The 20526-nt window shown below is 40.3% G+C and overlaps 1 protein-coding gene across 13 annotated transcripts in view; it reads left to right on the top strand.

Annotated features, from left to right (window-relative positions):
- The window catches only part of EVI5 (ecotropic viral integration site 5), a 237682-nt gene that overhangs the window by 180731 nt on the left and 36425 nt on the right, over positions 1-20526 (top strand). For 10 of the 13 annotated variants that reach the window (XM_072649091.1, XM_072649090.1, XM_072649089.1 and 7 more), the window contains one exon: positions 4786-4881. The exons of 1 other annotated variant lie outside the window; for it this stretch is intronic. In XM_072649091.1, coding sequence (XP_072505192.1) covers positions 4786-4881 — 96 coding nt within the window. Of the gene's footprint in view, positions 1-4785; positions 4882-5799; positions 5948-7266; positions 16702-20526 lie in introns of those variants that run through there. 2 more of the 13 variants (XR_011975758.1, XR_011975757.1) reach the window with 2 other exon arrangements.

The following is a 20526-nucleotide window of genomic DNA, read 5'->3' as shown; positions in this document are numbered from 1 at the left end:
TCACCTCAAGCCTGGACTATTGAAGTAGCCTGCTGGTTTGGGCTCCCTGCTTCAGGTCTCACCCTACCCCAATTCATTCTTTCATCCAGCCATCAGATGGATCTTCCTAAAAAATAGGTCTGACCATGTCACCCTTTCTTCCCACCCCTTTTCCCCACTCCCCAGTAAACTGTTGTGGCTTCCTGTCGTTTTCAGGATCAAATATAAAATTCTCTGTTTGGCTTTTAACTCTAGCCTCTTCCCAGCTTTCCAGTCTTCTACTTTACTCCTTTCTTGGTACTTTGCTCTTCAGTAACACTGTCCCCCTTACTGTTCTGCACACATACTCTGTCACTCAGCTTCAGGCATTTTCGCTGGCTGTAGCCTCCTACGCCAAATACTCTTCCTCATCTCTGTCTCCTGGCTTTCCTGGCTTCCTTCAGGGTCCATTTAGAGGGCTACCTTCTGTAAGCCTTTCCCAATCCACTTGTACACAAATTGTTTGTATAGAGTTGTTTTCATGTTGTCTTTCCTTTTAGAGTGTGAGTTCCTTGAGAGCAGGGACTGGGGTTTTTGCCTTTCTTCATATCCCTAGTGCTTAGCACAGTCCCTGGCACATAGTAGTTGCTTCATAGATGCTAGTTGACTAGCTAACCAACACTGGATATCTTTGTTTTTTACTGTAAAAATTTTTTTTGTTTTTAGTTCCAAACTCTGTCCCTCCTATTCCCTCCCCTAATTGAGAGGGCAAGAAATAGGATAGTTATTATACATTTGAAATCATAAAAACATATATGCATATTATCCAAGTTGTGAAAAAGCAAGAAAAATAGAGAAAAAATATGTACTTCAATCTGCATTCAGAGTATATCAGTTCTTTATCTGGAGGTGAATAACGTTTATCATCATTAATGTCCTTTGGAATTGTCATGGGTCATTGTGTTAATCAGAGTTGCTAAGTCTTTTCCAGTTGATTATCATCACAATATTGCTGTTACTGTGTATGTTGTTCTCTGAGTTCTTCTCACTTCAATTGGTGTCAGTTCATTTAAGTCTTCCCAGGTTTTTCTGAAACCATCCTGCTCATCATTTCTTAGAGCACAATAGTGCACAATCACATGCCATGACTTGTTCAGCCATTCCCCTGTTGATGAGCATCCCCTTAATTTCCAATTCTTTGCTACCACAAAAAGAACTGCTATAAACATTTTTGTACAAATAAATTATTTTCCCTTTCCTTTGATCTTTTTGGGGGACAGACCTAGTGGTATTGCTGGGCCAAAGGTTATGCACAGTTTTATAGTTCCAAATTACTCTCCAGCATGATTGGATCAGTTCACAACTCCAGTAACAGTGCATTAGCCTACCTATTTTTCCACATCCTCTCTGACATTTGTCTTTTTTTGTCATCTTAACCAATCTGATGTTGTAAGGTGGTACCTCAGAGTTGTTTTAAGTTGCATTTCTCTAGTGATGAGTGATTAGAACATTTTTTTCATATGCTTATAGAGAACTTTTGATTTCTTCTTTTGAAAACTGCCTCTTTTATCCTTTGACTATTTTATCAGTTGGGGAAGGGCTCCTATTTTATAAATATGACAAAGTTTTCTGAGACTGTATCAGAGAAACTTGCTATAAAATTTTCCCCTAGTTTCTTGCTTCCCATTTAATTTTGGCTGCATTGATTTTGTTTGCACAAAAACTTTAATATCATGCAATTGGAATTATCCATTTTTACCTCTTATGGTCTTATGATCCTCTCTATCTCTTGTTTGGTTATAAACTTCCCCTAACCACAGATCTGACAGATAAATGTTTCCATGCTCCCCTAATTTGCTTATGTTATCACTCATTATGACACTGGATAAACTTTTGTATGAAAACATAATCTGTATGAGCATCTTTTCTTTCATTTATTTCCCATTTCTTAACATAATAACTTGTTTAAATGGCTCAGTTTGAAATTATTTTAAGTGCATGTCTTTTTCTCAATTTTACTCTATCTTTGCATTAATTTTGAGCTTTAAGCTAACAAGCTTTTTGTCTCAGTATACATAGGGAGTTGATTTGGAACTCGGAATTTTAAAACAAATGCTAAAAATTGTTTTTACACCAAATTGGGGGAAAAATAAAATATTAAATTAAACATTTTGGTCAGTGACTTGGATAAAGGCCTAGATGACATGCTTATCAGATTTATAGATGGCACAAAGCTAAGATAGATAAATAACATATAAATGATAGAACTGGGATCAGGAAAAAAAATTGATGAAATTCAATAAGAATAAATTTAAAGGATACCACTTAGGTTAACAAAATAAAATTCATAGATGTGAGATGAGAGGCATGACTGGACAGATTTCACCTGCACTCTGTAGACCTGCCTCTGTGGGTCCATTTGGTCTGAGGCACATCCAGCCCCACAGCATATTGGACCTCACGCTAGAGCTAACAGCAGGGTTCCTTTAGTCTAATCCCTTTCCAAAGCATAAGTATTCTCGATTAAAACCCTCCTTTAAGGCCACCTGCGATAGGGAACTTTCAAGATAGCCTGTTACATTTTTATCATTTTTGCTTTATTCAAATAACCTTGGTTTTCTAACAAGTCCTGGCTTGTTTTCATTTCCATAACTAGATCTCTGAACTAGGTTGAGCCGAAGCTGACCTAATGAATGTGGTAGCCTCTGTAGACCTTTCCCCTCAGTAGGAGGCACTGCATGCACCTAAGGAATCAGGACTCAGAGAGCCCAGAGGGAGGCAGGAAGGTTTGTTTTGGTTTGGATTTTTTGCTGGTCCTGTGATTTCTACAGTGTAGGAAACTTCCAGTGAGAAGCTTCTTCTACCAGATCAGTGACTTTGTGGGTGAATCTGCTCATCATTAATCTTATGAAACCATTTAAAATTTTACTTCTCCTTCATCTTTGGCTTCATTATGACAACGTGTTTTTTGAGAGGCAGCATGATGGAGTGAACTGACGGACTCCAGCAGCATCAGGAGAGCCATGGGTTAGAATTCCTGCTCATTGTGTGACTGTTGACAAGGCACCTAACTTATTAAAGCCTCTGTTTCCTTATCTGTAAAAGTTCTGGGGCATCTCAAATGAGATCATTCACGGAAGTGTTTTGCAAACCTCAAAGCTCTGAATAAATGTTTGTTAGAGGAATAGTTGCTGTCAAATCATAGCCATGTGTGTATCATTGTTTAGATTCCAGAATCCTCTCTGATGGCTTTTGCTGCCTCCAAAAGAGTCAGTATATAACTTTGAAAAGAACAGCTCCCATCTTCTTTCTCTCATAATTTTTTTGCTAATTTGATTGGTAATATGAATGTACAATCTACCGTGTGCTCCTTAGGGAAAAATTATTTCCCTGATTTGATGCTGATTCCTCTCAGTCAGTCAACAAGTATTTATTGGCACCAAGCATTGTGTTGGTGATTAAAAAGAAATGCAGATCATGGCCCCTGCTTCTGAGGAACTCACATTCATATGGGGGAGATAACATATAAGTAATTATGCTCGTGTATATATGGTGTAAATGGAAGGCAAATCTCAGAGGGAAGTAAATAGAGGTGATAGAGGCCAGGAAATCTTACTTTACAAAACCAGATTGGTCAGGTTTAGACTCAGGTGAAATTCAATTGATTTTTAGAGATTGTTAGGTGAGGAAAGAATATGTGTCCTCAGGGCATTTGCCTCTTGGTAGTTTATGTTCAGTTGGACAACAGCTGTGGTTGGTGTTTATATTGGGTATGTGTGTATGGTTTTTTATGTACAAAGATAGCGCTACTTATCCACTGACTATAGGAAATATTCTCTGAATTGTTCTTCTGGTAGCAGTAGCAGGTGTGGGGAGGTGTGTTCAGGCTGTGCTCACTTCACCTTCAGCCTTTGGTCTGACTAATGGCACATATTAGAATGAAGGAACTCTTGGTGTTGAGAACACCAAGAACATTGTGGAATCTATTGATTTGATGACCTCTCAATCTCTGATCCCATGAACTGACATTCATCACTATCCTGTTAGTGTCACTTGTGAAAATACCTCATCCTGTGCCATGGGAAGGAAAGGACAGGCCAAAAGGCATTCACCAGCTTGGTCCAGGTCATAGATCTGGGCTGACCATGAAGCCTTTTCGACCCTCTCAGTCTTCTCCTACCAGAACTGACACATCCTTCTTTGGACAGTTTAGAATATTCTTTTTCCTTCTAGGCACAAACGGACTACCCAGAGACACCTCAGAGAACTTTCCACAAACTCACTACATTGGTTCTTGGGGTTCCAGTTAGAGGATCATTCTCCCTTTGAGAAGGCGGGACAGACTGTGGTTTCATCGATGCCTGGAATTCCAAGGGAGGGAACTCCCTCTGCTGCTGCACATGGATGCTTGCTCTGAAACTTAGGGACCGAAAGGAGTGGCCTTTGGTGCCCAAGAGGTCATAGAACAAGCATACATCAGACTCAGTCTTTCCCCACTGCTCTGTAGGCTTTCTCAATTACTTAGAAATTTGTCAGGGGAAAAAAAAGAATTTAATTCTTTGACTAATTCAGTTACTTGATCTTTCTCATGACTCTCTACAAAAAGGCATGAAAACCTCTGTACTAAAAGTTGTTTGGAAGCAGCAAGTATCACGTCTTCTACGTGATAGTTTGGCAGACTAGATTTGTAGGATTTCAGGCGATGATATTTGAGTGACAGGATCTCGGTTACCTGATCTTTCTTCTCTGAAATAAGGGCGCTGTGGTTCAGATCCCTTGGGAATTGAGAAAACCTGTTCAAGAGTTTGCTTTATTATCCTCCAACAGAAAGAAGAAGGGAAGGTTCAAGGGCAGCTTAATAAGTCGGACTCCGCCCAGTACGTGAGGGAGTTGGAAGAACAGATAGCTGAGCTGCACCACGAGGTGAGTGGGGTGGGGGTGGGGGGTGCTGGGGGAGCTGACAGCCCCTGCTCGTCTGCTCCTCTTTCTCTTCCCAGCCTTCATGGTTTGAGGCATGTGCATGCTTACTGGTCACATTTTTTATGACTTTGAGGTAAAACACCTGATGTGCCCCATTCATTATGAACCTAACTAGTATTTTTAAAGGTGATCTTCATGTTTAATGTTTGTTCCTTTAGCAAGGATTTTTTTTTTCAATGAATCTATTTAAGCCCCAAATGGAGAATTTATGTTTTCTCAGATCTCTTAATCTTTTAGAAAGGAACTTAGAGCATTTAAAATTATCTTATTTAAAATTTTCATATTAAGTCATTTTTGTTGTATTGGAAAGTAATGTTTTCTTACATGCAGATTCATAAGTCATTGCAATGACTCTGTAACGTCCTTTATGCCCCTAGAATAGATATGTGGTGGGTGTTTACCGTTGGGGGCAGAGGGAAGTCTTTCTACCTCCGTCACCTCTCTCCCCTTGTGCTGGTATTACTGAGATTGCAAAAAAGGATACTTGCTTAATATCAGTTAACAGATTTCTTAGTATGTGAACACTTTTAAACTGACACCACCTTGAATCTGTGAAATTCTCAGGAAATTTTCAAGTATCTTCACTGTTGCTGTGGTATTAGCATAGACTATTTGGATTTTCTTTTCATTAAAATTCAGCGTGTGAGGTTTTTGCCTCTACCATATAATTTTCAGTGTTCATAACTGTTCATTTTGGGTTAGCAGGATATAGGTCTTAGCATTTTGTGTCTTTACGATAAGTTTTTGCCTTTATCTAACATTCCTTTATTTGATCATTTCATATACTTTATATGGAGTAACCATTTTGTTATTTTAAAATTACAGTAAAGAAAATAAAGTAATATCAGCTTACTATTACAGGTTTTGAAATTACAGATGCTAAATAAAGCTCATTTGGCCCCAAAGTGAGGTTGAACTCTTAGGAACAAAAGCTTTCACATCAGTTTGCAACCCACTTCATTTCCATTTAAAGGCTGAGAGACCTGCGCCCTTCTATTTTACAGGAAAGGTAAACAATCTTGGACTTTCTTGGATGGATTAAAGAGTAAATTCCAAAGGTAGAATCTCTTAAATTTAGAATCTTAGTAGAAAATGCTTATTATGAGATTTCTGTCTAGAGTCACCTCCTCCTGTTGAAGCAGCAGGATAGTGCGGTCAGAGCATCACTGGCTTTGGTGTCCAGAGACTTGGCCCAAGTTCTAGCTGTCCTTCGGGATCTGGGGCAAGTCGCTCAGGCTCCTCCTGTGTAAAATGGGGAGAAGGAATCTTATTCTGTGTCTTGATCTCTCCAGGTTGTTGTGTGGATCAAATGAGACAGAGTACATAGGAAAGTGCCTAGTAGGGTTAGATCTAACATCAATGTGAGCTCTTCAGGGCCTTGTAACAGTTTACAGGGCATTTTGGACCCCTTGCTGCTTTCCCTTGCTACTGTTCCTTTCTTTGGGACCTCTCTTTCTTTCCAAATATGTCCCTCAGAAAGAAAAGCTAGAATTGAAATTAGCATCACCTGGTTGTTCAGTAGCAGTGAGAGGTAAAACTACTTTTTAAAAAATATTCTCTGAATTTTAGAATAATTGAAACATAATTCTTTGAAGAGCTATGTAGTTTTTGTAGAAAACTATCCAGTCATACGTGAGTTAATCTAATTAGTAACTATGCACGTTTTTAATACTGTAAAGTAAAATTTGTTAAGCACATAAAGCTAGAGCTTTGGGTCTGAAGAAGAAGAGGGAAGCATAATTATTGGATTACTACATACGAGATTTGAGGGCCCAGGATCTTTTATTTAAAAAATAACAAAACCTGTAGCCATCTGTGTGGCACTTCTTAGAACCAGTTTCCAAGTTAGGTGTTCTGGCACACTCCTGCCATGCCACCTCCTGGGGCACCTAAAGCTTGTTGGATAGCTTGATCTGAGGAGTTCTGAGCAGTACCACTGGGGCCCCCTCAGTATTGGAGCGGGGCAGTGTAAGGGACATTGTGCTCCCTCAGGAGGCCAATCAGCCCAAGGCATTCAAGGAGCATGCCAGTCAGCAGTGGCATCCAGCCCCTATGAGGCAGCTCTACCCTGAACCCGAGCAAAATAGGAATACCCAGGCTCCCCCTGCCAAAAAATAAGGGCCTGTTTTTATCTATTGGCCACAACTAAATGAGAACATTGTTGATTCCTCTCCTATTATTTGAAGGCTACTTTGACATCAACAAACAGTAACAGTGGGAATATAGTGGAAGAGCCTGGAACTTAATCTTCTCTTCTCTTACATTCTGTAGAACTCCAGTAATGGGAAAATTCATTACTTTGAAGCAACTTATTCTCTTTTTTGATAGCCATTGGAATCTGTAAGGCAGCATTAATTACAAAAGACATATAAGCCTGCTCGTTAGATGAGTATTTATAGTTGTGAAGATCCAGGCATGAGGTATGATCATAAAACATTCAGGTGAGTGGTCATGCAGCTTGTGCAAACCTTTTCAGGATACCTTGCACACAGCCATGAAAACATATAAGTTAGTAAGCCAGACAGCGTGATGGCTCCTGAAAGACAGGAAAGCAGTGGGTAATGTGTTGATTGTGCAGAGAGCAGCAGGAGCTGGCCATGGGAGGACAAGGTGAAGCCTTGACAAAAGTTCTGAACTGTCACAGAACCAGGGTAGGGCAACACCATGGAGGAGGAGCTGGGATCAGACCTTAGTAAGAGGGGGCAGTCATAATGAAGAAAACACTGTTTAGAAAAGTAAACCTGCAAGCAAGAGGAGATGGCACGTGCCCTGTTAATTTAATCCCCTGAGGGTAGGTGCTGCCCTTTTTCTTTTTACTCCCCTGCACAGGGCCTTGCATACAGTAGGCACTTAATATATATTTCATTAAGTTGATTGCTGAAATTAAAAGAAGTGAATATTGGAAGAACTCTTTATTTTCATACTTCAATGAATAAATGAAAAGTAATTCATCAAATACTTAAAATATTCTAAGCACCGGCCTTACAAATACAAAAGTAAAACATCCCCTCAAGGAGCTAACAACACATATAAGAACTAAGAATGTTTGGGTCACACAGAGGTGATGAGTGGACCAATAGGGCAGTTGGTTGACATGCCCTTTCCAGAAGCAGTGGTTCTGTCAATTTGATTACTAGAGGAGGGAGGGAGAGGGAAAGCCAAGGAGAAGAAGGATTTCTAGTTTCGTCAGTGTGTCTGCCTCATCCACCAACAGCATATAGCCCATTTACAACTTTGAAGATGGTCTCTGAGTATTGCAATATCCAAAAAACTCATACCCCTGTGACCCACTCTGGAGTTGAGGCTCTCTAACTGGGCCAAGTTGTCCTCTAGCCCCAGACATGCAATACAGCACAAAGCCCATCCTCAAAGCCTTTCTCCCATGGGGGTGCCCTCTAGCCCTCATTCTCCACTGACACAGCCTTTAGGATCTCAGTCACCTCTGTCTGTGTCACTGTGAAATAGTGAGGTTCAGAGTTGGAAGAATTCCATGTGTACTTAAATAAGGGAAATTCTCATTGTTTGCTGTCAAGCAGAGCATCCTCATAGAGATATAATTTTGATAAAGGAACAGTTCTACCTCCTTTTTTTTTTTTACCCTGAAATAACCGTTTAGAATAAAAACTTACTCCCAAGAAATTATTTCTGTTATGTTTGGCTAAACCTAGAACCTTGTGTCAACAGCGTAACTGTGCGTTATTTATTAATAACTTTTCAAAAATATTTCAAATCCTCTAACAGTAGAAGATTATTCTCTTAAATCCAAAGTGTCCTTTACTGAAGATTTTTAAAAAGCTGTTTTATACCTCATAGTACATAGTAGGAACTTAATAAATTCTTATTGATTGATTTTTCTGATACAATGTTAATATGTTTATCAATTTCAGGTTTTTCACTAATTAAAATATTAAAAATGTCAAGTCCCAAAACTCTGCCCCCCAACCTAAAGTATTGTTTCCCATGGATTTATGACTAAAATCACTACTTCCTGCATCAGTGAACTATTACTAACTACTTCTTAGGGGGAAAAAATGCATCATTTGAAGGGAATGTGTGAGTTCTGAGGATTCATTTCACAATGGAAAAACATAACAGTCTCTTCTAATCTCTGGTTTTATATTTGCACTTAGCACTAGAATTGGCGAGAGCCTTTGAACTTCAGCTTGGAAAGTGTGTTGAAATGTCTTGAAATGTAAGTGCCCTCCTTCTCAGTGTGACCTGTTAGTGGCCTCTGTGTTTTATCTGCACTTCTCCAAATGCTGAAGGAAACGTTGAGGCAAACTTGCAAGTTCATCTTCCTGGAGATAGGGCCATGCTGTGCATGTCGGACTGACCACAGCCACTCACTTTGTGCATGTGTGGCCTATTCACAAAGATGCTACACACCTTAGGGGTCACTGTGATGCTTTGATCACCCCTGTGGAGAGTTGGATCAGAATTAAAATTCTTGGCCAAAACTTGGCACAAAATGTCAGGTTATTTGTTAGATTTCTCAACATACCAATGTTATTGCTGGGGAAAAAATTTTAGAAGATGATTTGCTACCCTTTATTCTAGGTATAGGCTGACATCTCCATTCTAACATAACCCCATTATACCCTACATAGATGAAGAGTTCAGAGAGGCAGTATGAACTGGTGGTAGAGAGAAGCCAAGGGAAACCAGCCTGACTTGCCACTGACACATCCTGGCTTTGTGACTCTGGACAAATCACTCACCTTCTCAGGCAACTGTCTAAAGAGTCTAAACTGCAGTGAAGATGCCAGTCTACAACTGGCAGAAGATTTCCTTACTGGGAGCTTCATTTTCCAGTAATCATGGATCCAGTTCTTATCCCAATACCAAAAATTAAATAATTTCCAAACATTTATATAGTCTTTTCATTAAAATGGAAATACATGGACTTGCATTTTTTAATGTATGCCATTCCCTTAGACGCGAGTGATACTAGGTAGTAGTGGATAGAAGGGCAGCCTTGGAGACAGGAAGATCTAAAATCAAATCCATAGGCCCGTCACTTGCTCTCCAGCCCCAGTACATTGTCTGAGAACTCCATTTTAAAGAGAAGTTGCCTGGCAAGTTGTAGAGGGAATCTCCACACCAGGAGTTCCCCTAGACTGCTGAAAGTAATTCTGTGTCCTGTGCCCCCAGGGTATTCTTAGCTTTAGAATTATGCTGCTAGTGCCTGAGTTGGCCCTTGGAGAAAGGTAGAGACTTCAGCGGATGAGATTATAGGATTGTAGAGTGAGAGGTGACTATAAAGGACACTGGGCAGAGTCAGAAGGCTGGAGTTTAAGAACTGGTTGGGCATTTTGTGAGCATGGCCCATCCTTTCCTTTCTCTGGGTCTCCATTTCCTCATCTGGTTTGGTTTTGTTTTTAAGAAAGAGATCTGGACTAGAGAAGCCTTTCACAAGTTCCTTCTACCTCTCAATCTATGGCCCAGTAGCTGGACCCTGCTCCCTCTTATTTTATGGATCAAGAAACTGGGTGAAGTCCTTTTTGGGCATAGGGAAGGAGAGTGGCGTGCGAAGAGGGCGGAGCAAAAATGAGGTGCAGAGAGTAATTCCTTTTGATAAAATGTGATGTGATCAGAAGATTTCACGGTCAGCGATATGAAAGATGGCCTGGAGAGGAAATAAACTGGAAATAGCCTTTATTTGAAAGAAATGTAAAATATTAAGGAAGTTTTCCTACCAATTCATGGTTCCCCTCACCTCACCCCTAACCAAATCTGAAATTCTAAATGCCCCCAAGGAAATTCTTTTCACATTACTTCCTTGCATTTGAAAGAAAACTTTTTTTGCTGCAGCAGCAGTCAAGTACCATTTCCCTCCTTCATAAGAACATAAATCAGTTTTAATTAATTTCTGGGCTATACAACCAACCAGACTCCCTCCATTTTTAATTTCTTTAATAATAGTAAAAAAAAAATAGAATAAAAACAAATGAAGGTCTTAGAAAAGAGAGTGAAAACATGTCTCCTCCTTCATGTCAGAGAGAGGGGAACCTACTTAGGGCAGAAGAATGAATACATCTTTAGACACAGTCTTTGTGTCTTGTATCTTAATTGTTTTTCTTTGTCATAAGAGGAAATTCAGGTAGCAATGAGAATGGAAAATTTCTGTGCTCTAAAGATCAAAATAGTATTTACACACACACACATTTATTTGTTTAAGAGCTACCAAAAAAAAGTGAAAATATTTTTATTTGTATAAGGCGAGGGTTCCATCAAACACAGAAGACCCAGACATCTTGGAATCAATCAATCAAAAGTAAACTAGAAGTGAATAAGTTCTTAATCAATTTGAAAGGGTCATGAGGGCTTTAAGTCATTGGATAATTCTGCCCAGAATGTATCTTGGGACATCTGGGCCTGTGGTTCACATAGCAGGTTAGTTTGGAATAACAATTCCAGCATCAGTCAGTCCAGTGGTGATTGACTTCATCAGTGAAGGAGTCCTGGAGACGATTAACCTGTGAGGGGAGGAGAAAGGAAGAAAAGACTGCTCTCTTCCTGCTTCTTCCTCTCTCTCTTCATCTCACCCTCTCCCTCCTTCTCCTTCTGTCCCTCATTGACCAGTGATGCCTTTGTGAAGTTTAAAAGGTCAGAATAGAGAGAGTTTCTTATTGGTCCAGCTGTGGCAGTATTCATAGGAGCCGTTATCAGTGTGACTAGAGCAGAACAGGCTAAAGAAAGGCTAAAGGGAGAGGAGATGGGTGGGTGGACAGATGGACGGATGGACAGACAGACAACTAGATAATCTTTAGGAGCTGAGAGACACACCAAAGAAAGGCAAATTTATTACTCTAGAAGGACATTGACCCTTGGAGCCCAGCAAAGATCTACATCTAAAGGAAACATTATGATAACTCCAAGGAGGGAGAAAAAGACTTCTAGCCATCAGGAGCTGAGAGTTTACCTTTGGGTCCCAGGTGCTTTCTAAGTTAAAAGCCCACTCTCCTCACAGAGCTTGTATGTATGTACAGGGTTGGGGGGATGTTTCTCTAACAACTGTCATTGCTGTACCTTGGTACAGCAATGCTTGGTAAATATCCTTTCTAAAAATTAATTAACCCTAGCTGATAAAAATTGAGTAGCATACTGGGTGGAGGCTCATGAGTGCCAGTATTAGAAATTCTAGTCATTTCTTAAGTCTAGTCCTAGAACCCCAAAAGGAGAAATAATAATAGAGGCCCTCAAGTACTCTGCCTGCGAGTTCAAGTAAGAATTAGGGAAGTGGCCATGGAAAAGAATACAAGATATGTTATAAACAGAGTCCTTCTGTCTCAGATTCCCACTATATGAGAAGATAGCCATCACTTTTCTAAATAATCAAAAATGAAGCAAAAATTGTAAACTTTACCATGATTTACAAAAAAAAATTTAAGTAGTATATTCTAAGCTTTTTAAAGAACTTGAAAATTTTATAAAATAACAGTATTAAATATAGGAAGTGTGCACACCTGGGAGAAGTAAAACCATACTGTTGATCATTGTTGAACTTATAAAATTTAATTTTATATACTTTAAAATCATAGTGTTTGGGGACAGAAGCTATCATGACTGTGTCTCCAAAGGTTTATTCTCATTTTCATCTGAATTTAATGTTGTAGTTTCTTCTATATGATTGTTTGGAGTAAGTCCCCTTTTCTTCTTTGTTCTTATGGAGTTGGGGAGATCAGTTGCTAATTACGAATGTTGGTACTACTACCAGAAATTTATTAAGCCCTGTACTGAAGCTATGGTTCCTGCATTGACTTCAACTAGTCTTTGAACCCTGGACAAGTTACTCTCTAGGCTTGTTTACTCTTTTGCAAAATGGGAACCCATCCACACACCCTTCCTTTGACCTTACAGGGGAGGGCGTTTTTGAAATTATACCAGTAAGTATCGCATTTATTTTATCTGAAATCTTTTCTTACTTGTACTGGCTAAACATTTGAGGAATTGAATTTGAGAATATAAAAATGTTAAAGGTTTTCTGAAGCTTCTTAAATTTGTATATGCTGAAAACTCATCTACCAGTTAATGTAAAATGTTTTTATCTGTGGGTTGTATACATAATTGCTGCCAAAAAGGGTGAAAAGAAAAAATCATCCAGATAAGACGGAATGGCTTTCCTTAAGCCTTCTGTATTTCCTACTAACTGGATGGGACTTATGAACTAAGAAAGAACTGAATGAGATAAGGCTTCATTCTCTACATGCAGTTACAAATAGAGTTGTTTAAATATTGGCCTCTGTGATTCTTGGACCCCTTTTTTCTCTCTTAATTCAAACGGAATGGAATTCATTGATTTATAAAACTGTCGGTGAGTTCCATGTTGCTAGTTTGTCATGCTTTTATTTCCTGTTAGATCTTAACAAAACTCAAGTGTGTTACCTCGATTACAGGAGTGGTATCCAAGATTAGAGTTGACATTCTTACCCACAGGCTGTATCAATAGACCACAGACTACCTCTGGAGGCAGAAATAAGGTCCAAAAATAGTGGTTTCTCTTTGTACTTATGGATTTTTTTTTAAGAACCTATTTAGAAACATCTAATTCTTTTGTGTTGATGCTATATTTCAGAAATGCAATAAATTTCTCTTTAAACCTAACAAATTATCCTAAGTAGTCACTGCTAGCTTTCTTTTATTATAAAAGCTTAATAGCCAAAGAAAGCTGTTTACTTGAATTGTATTAGAATTTTGTAGCATATGACACAGGAATCCATTTAAGGTTTAATCCAAGTTCAGTGCCTTTTACCTACAAAGTGTTGTGTGTCTAGTTTTAAAATGAATGCTCAATCCAAGTGTTTCAGAAAATTCTACACGTATCTCTTATCTTTAGTTAAGGAAGCATTCTATGGCTGCTATTTCTGATTACCTGAAATAGTCACTTCATGCCCTCAGTAAACAGTATAATTTCATTGTATGAGATACTCTTTTTTCTTTTCTGTAATACGGGTACTGTATAGAAAATCAGTCAGTCAGCAAACACTTATTAGCTGTCACTGTGCCAGGCACTAGGCCAAGCACCAGGAATGTAGAACCAGCCCTTGCCCTCAGGGAGCTTGTTCTCATAGGGAAGGCAAGACGTGGAAAGGTCCCTGGCACGGGGGCTTCATAGGGAAAGCCCAAAGGGCAGCCTGGAGAGGAGGGGGACATGACTATCCTGGCACCCTCTTTAAATGGAGGCCATCCAGTGGGCAAGAGAGGCTGAAGGGCATAAGAGCATGTGAAACTCTTACCTGGAGGTTTATATCGTAGAGTTTTAGAGCCATCTTAGACATTGTCTAGTTTGTCTTTCATTTTTATGATAAGTGAGCTTAATACTCAGATTGGTTAAATTATTTGCTCAGGGTCAAATAGCTAGATAGGAACTAAAACCTTTCCAGTATTTGTTATATAAAGGGGTGTATGGTGGTGATAGTGGTGGTGGGTGTGTGTTTGTGTGCGTGTGTTAAGATGTGAAGACATCTTATATTTTTATAAGCTTTCTACTCTTTAAAGCTTTAAATTACACCAAGAACACTCTGTACCAACTACTTCTCATAACTCCTCTTCAGTATTCAATAGCACTCTCAGGTGAAAATCCCAAACTGAGTTAACAGAAATCCACCCTCACTTATCTTCTTTGCCTTCCTTTCAGAGACAGGCCCTGGATTTCTATGCCATCCAAGGCTGGAGGATTTGTCTGACTTGATCCTTCAGAATCTACTCCAATTTCCAGTGGGTGCTACTAAGATTACTAAGCTTTTCAGTTAGAATGAATGATGTGGAAAAAGGTATTTCTGAGTCTTTGTGTTTGCTGTCTCCAGAAACTTCCAATTAGATAAAAATAAGAAACTCTTTGAAATATCCATGTGAGTTCCAGAAAGAGGGAGGAAAATGAGTTCAGGCTGTTAAGGAAGTTCTTTCTGAAGAGATCAGGGTCTAATCAGTGACAAGACATTCAGTAGTTGCCTCTGAAAGTTGGTATTTCCACTGCAGGATTTTGTCATCCCTTTCCTTCCCTTTCAACAAATTCACTTCTTCCAGTATTGATCAGCTGCCTCCTTTGTGCTGAGTGCTGGGGATTCAAAGGCAAACTTGTCCTCAAGGAACTTATATTCTACTAGACTTTCCCTGGTGCCCAAGGACAGAGTACTGCATCTGCCCCATTCAGAAAGAGGGGAAAAAACCATTCTAACTAGTGAGTCTAAGTTCTAACTGCTGTTTATTTTATGTTTTGTTTTTTTTTACATATACCTTAAGAAACAAGCAAGATGTTAAAAAAAAAACCACTTTGAAAAATAGCGGTTCACAGTTCTGTATATTACAATTTTAGCCTCTTCCTGCTTTAGATAAAAAGATATATTGATGTCATCTGGATAGAAATGTTTTGGAATGCTAATGGTATCATAGGTTAGGAAAACTCACATTAGAGGACTCGCAAATAGGAGGAGAAATGGATGGGAAGGAGAGAGAACTGGCAGAGCCTGGTGCCTCTCAACCAAAGGAAAAGAGAGCATTCCACAGGAGAGAGTGACCAAAAGTGTCCAAATCTGCCCCAAAAGGTGCAGAATGAGGACTTTTAAGCAGCCTTTGAAGTTTGTGTTTAGGAGGTAGTTGGGGGTCTTTCAGGCTAGGGTTAGAAACTCAGTTACAAGGGGTCGGGTAGTGAGAAAGTGACTGCATCGAGTATGGACAGCTTTTCAGGTTTCACAGTGAAGTATACGCTGCTTGAGCCTCGATGTCTTCCAGCCATGCTGCTCCCACTGTACCCTCCCAACCAGATCTCCAGAAGCCAACCCATTCTGGAGCTAAGACGCTTCACTTGGAAGTCCCCATGCCAAGGTTCTGCTTCCTGGAGGCCTTCAACCATCTTCCTACCTCACTTTCTCACTACTTGCTCGGAGAACTGATCACATCAGTGTTATTGCTCTGGAAAGGGCATATCGTTAAGCTGACCAGTGGCTCACCCTTCCCTGTGACTTCTCAAACCAAACATTCTTCTCTTGGCTTGTCTTCTCCATTAAATCTCTAGCTCCTTGAGGGATGGGATTATCTTACCTTTGTATTTGTATTTCCAGCACTTAACACAGTGCCTGGAACTTACTAGGTGATGCTTTTTAATTAATTCTCCTTATAAAATGATATAAAAAAAGCAGGACAGAAACAAAGAAAAGCACCGTCTGAGCAGGGAGGCTGAGAACATGATTCAGTCATCCTCCTTCACGCTGTCTCTCTCCAGGGTCCGTCCCATGTGCTTATGTGATCCAGAGTCTCTCCAGTGTAGAAGGAAGGAAAGAAATGTCTAAGAACTGGCAAAATGAAGGGCCCATAAAGAGAAGTGAATCTTAGTGAGGATGAGAGGGAGGGAATGAAGGAAGCCGTGAAGAATGAGGTGATGATACTGGGAGGAGGAGGCGGGGGAGCTCACATTGGATAGCTCCTCCATCTTTCCAGAAAAGCAGGAAGAGGCTAAGTCTTCTTTTACAAGTGTGTATCAGAGGAAAAAGAGACAAGATTCAGAAGGGTGGCTACGAGGAATGAGATTTTTAAAATCAATGCAAGGGGGCAGCTAGATGGTACAGTAGGTAGAACACCGGCCCTGGAGTCAGAAGGATCTGAGTTCAAATGTGGCACTTAGGTGACCCTGGGCAAGTTACTTAATCCAGTTGCCTCCCCAAAACCCTCCAGATCAATGCAAATAGAGCCCGAGGAGCATTAGGCAGCATCAGAAATCCAGCTCAGTTTGTCTGCCATGGTTGGTGATGTTTGCTTTATGATGTAGAAGTGTGAGTAATTCTCAAAGGAAAAGAAGAAAGAAGCGGCAGTTAGGAGGAGACTACTTTTAATAAGGACTTATAGAGTGAAGGAATTATTCATTTTATTTTAATTATTTTTATTATATGCCAAGCCCTGGGGTGAAATGGAAGAAGTGAGACAGCCTCTGTCTCCAGGAGGCTCACTCGTGCTCTACAAGAAGGCAGCGTAGAAAAGAGAATCCCCCTGCAGGGCAGTGCAAAGGCCCACAAGTCTAATGGCAAGGCTTAGGATCCTTACGCTGCATCAGGAGCTTAGATGGCAGGGCCCAGGAGACTGGAAGAAAAGAGGCCAGGCAGGTGGTGAGGCCCCGGGGCCCTCAGTCTCACAGAGGGAGTAGAGTTGGTGCAGCCTGTCTCATCTCAATGGGGTGAGCAGTCAGGTCTCCTGGATGGCATGGGGGGGAGGGAGGCAAGGGGAACAGCACCTCTGGTAGTCGTCATTAGCTTCCAGATCAGTCCTCCAAGCTTCACAAGTCGCTGCCCGACGCTCAGAGACAACTGGTATCAAATAATAGGAAAAAGTGTAATCCTCAAAGCACCTGTTCAAAATAAGGAAAGCTCTGTTAAGGTGTAGGCTTAGCCTGTAAAGGGGGGATAGGATTAATTGAGACTTAGTAGCTCACTCCCCCTTAACAGACGAGGAAACTGAGACCCAAGAAGTGAAGTGGATTGCCCAAAGTAACCCTGGTGATAGGGCAGGAATTTCAATCCAGGTCCTCTAGATGCCAAATTTTAGGGAGTTCTTTCCTCTGAGCCACTTGGCTTAATTGGTTTTTTCTCCCTCTTTCTTTCTTTTTAATCTATGCTCCAAGGGAAAGCTCACTGTGTCGAGGAAGGGGAGAGGGTATATTTAGAAGTAAATGTGATGTGGAAAATAAGATATCAATAATACAAGAGCATTTTTAAAAGAAGAAATAAAAAACGCATGAGATCTCAAGGAACCCAGTTCCCTGAGGCTACACAAACAGCTGCAGCGGCCCACATAAAGCCATGCACAAGTGAAGCCTGGCCACTGATGTCCTTTCACATAGGAGTGTGTAGAGTTTGGACAGAGAGACTTAAATTCATTCATCTTCATTGCCTCCTGGAGTCAGCCTTTATGCTGCTCTTGCTGTGTGTGTGCTGTTAGGCCAGAGTCTGTGGTGGGTACAGAGAAGTAGACAACTAGCCTTTGCCCTTGACAGCTCCCTGTCTACCTGGGAAGAAGGCTGCAGCTAAGAATCCACAGACCGTCTGTCCACAGGAATCATCAACTAAGGGAGCTGGGAAATCAGAAGGTTGAGAGAGAAAGAGACTGCTTGAGACAGGAATATTGGAAGAGTCTCTGAGGCTTTCTGTGTGGGGATATTTTTCAAGGCCTCTATGGAAATGTAAGGTAGTTAACTGCAACTCCATCAGTACTGATAAAAACAGAACATTACCCTAAATTCTCCCAACACCTGTCTTGGAAAGCCTATTTAACGTGGCAGTGAGTGGGTCCTAGATTCTAATGAGCCCTTTTATTCCAAGTATCACATTTTTGGAGCCCATGAGCAGCTACACTGGCAGCATCATACCAACCTCGACCTCTACACTGGTGAGCCCGGAGTTGAGACTTTGTAGCCAGGAACTATTCGGAGGACTTTGGCTCTGAGGAACCAAGACTTCCATAAGCATCTATTAAAAATTGTGAAGGAGGGCAATAAAGCGAGGCAGGAGGTGTCCATGAAGTGTGCTGTCAAAGCTGATAGGTACAAATGGGCGTAGGAGGTCGTCTGCAGGATTCTGTCCTCTCAGTGGTGGTGTTAGCTGAGACGGCTAGACAGATTGCTGTGATAAAACAACAGAGCCGCTGCTTGTTTGGCTTTATCTGAGAAGCTATTGAGAGATTTTCACGATGATTGTAGATGCTGATTGATCATACGTTACCCCTCACATCTCCGAGTGCAACTTGTGAGTCTTTGACTGGTGATTGCAATATTCCTTGAGATGTACAGGATTGCTGTTGTCTGCTTTCACAACTTGGAGGATCTGGAATGTGTCCATGATAATGTGTTTTTTAATGTAAAAACTTAAGTGTAACATGCATCGAAAATATTTAATTATGCTCTGTATTTGTCAAGCACATACTGAGGGAGATGGTAGGGAAAGGATAACTCTCCACATCTCCCATCCCCAAACACACACACACACACACACACACACACACACACACACACTCTCATTCTGATCCTGGCCTTTGATAAGCTTACATAACTTGGAGAAAAAAATACGTGAAGTGACTTAAAACACATAAATAGATGTGTTGCTAAGTACGTGATAAGATAAAATATAGACTGAGTTCTTAAGCTGTCAGAGAGCATAGGAGTGGTTATGAAAGACTTCTTGAAAAGTAATAATTGATCCAGTATTTAAAAGAAAGAATGGAGGGGTCTAGGCTTTCAGGAAAGGAGGTGGGCTTTTTCGAGGCCATAGTATGTGCAGAGGCAAAGTGAGGAGGATGACGCAGAGATGAGAAGGGCCACAGCTTCCTTCCATAGGACTAAGCACTGCCCCTTGCCCCTTCCCTTTGTAATCTTACAACATAAACCATGGACCCCAAAGGGTTAGGAAGAGGAGAATTAGAATCGATTTGGGCAGAGTGCTGGAAGTACAGAGGACCAAAGCAACAAGCATGACTTTTCCTGCTTTTTGGAATCTGTTACCCAGGCAGCGAATTGCTTTGGAAAGCTGGGGAAGGGCTTCCCTGCTATTTCTCTGACCCTCAAATATTGAGATCACTATCATCATTTTAAATAAATTTTAACCTGGATTTAATTTTCCTATATATCCTCTTAGATAAATGCCTATGTTTAAAAGAGATTAATAGCTTAGAAAAAAATCTAAAATAAAATGGGGTATTATTTAATCAAATTTTCAAACCTAGCAAAGACATCTAAAATGTGCCTTTAATTCATCTAACCATAATCTTGGAGATTAAAAACAATAATAGGAAGTAAATACTATTGATGTCCATTGTTTTGAGCTTTCACCTTACAAAATTCTGACCAAGTCATCTCATTTTCAATCTAGACCTCACAAGACTGTATTTCTCTGTCATATGTCATTAAAGGAATTGTTAATGGACATCTTGAAAAGGAAGTAGTAGTCACCAAGATCTATACTAACTTCATCAAGATCAGATGATTCCACAGTAGACCTGATGAATCCCATAGATAAAATTTACCAAGATTTTAGCAAAATATTTGACATTTTTTCATGTAATTATTGGGAACATTGGTGCAACCATGCTGAAAAGCAATTTGAAATGGACCCCAAAAGTCACCCTTTGACCCAGAGACCCCGGTATTGGACATAAACCTCAAGGAAGTCAGAGAGAGAGAGAGAGAAGAGTGGGGAGAGAGACAGAGAAAGAAAGAAAGGACATATACACCAAAATATTCATAATAGCACTTTTTGGGATAGGACTTTGTGGAGTGGCTGAACAAATGCTGGTTCATGAATATAATAGAATATTAGTTTGCTGTAAGAAATGATGACTGAAGAATTCAGAGAAGCATAGGAAAACTCATGTTAACTGATGAAGTAAGCAGAACCAGGAATGACTAAAACAGCAAAGCAAGCAAACAAACAAAAACCCCAAATGCTTCATAATTATAATGGGCCCCAAAGAAGAACGCAAAGAGTGCATCTGCCTTCCTTGCAGAAGGCAGGGACGGTTGGGATAATGGGTATGGAATATCACGTGTACTGTCAAACTCCACCAATGTGTTTAATTAGTTCTGTTCAACTGACTTTTCTCTCTATTATT

This window comes from Notamacropus eugenii, chromosome 2 (assembly GCF_028372415.1).
Source record: "Notamacropus eugenii isolate mMacEug1 chromosome 2, mMacEug1.pri_v2, whole genome shotgun sequence".
In the NCBI taxonomy this organism is placed as follows: domain Eukaryota; kingdom Metazoa; phylum Chordata; class Mammalia; order Diprotodontia; family Macropodidae; genus Notamacropus; species Notamacropus eugenii.
This window is presented reverse-complemented; position numbering and strand designations above follow the sequence as displayed.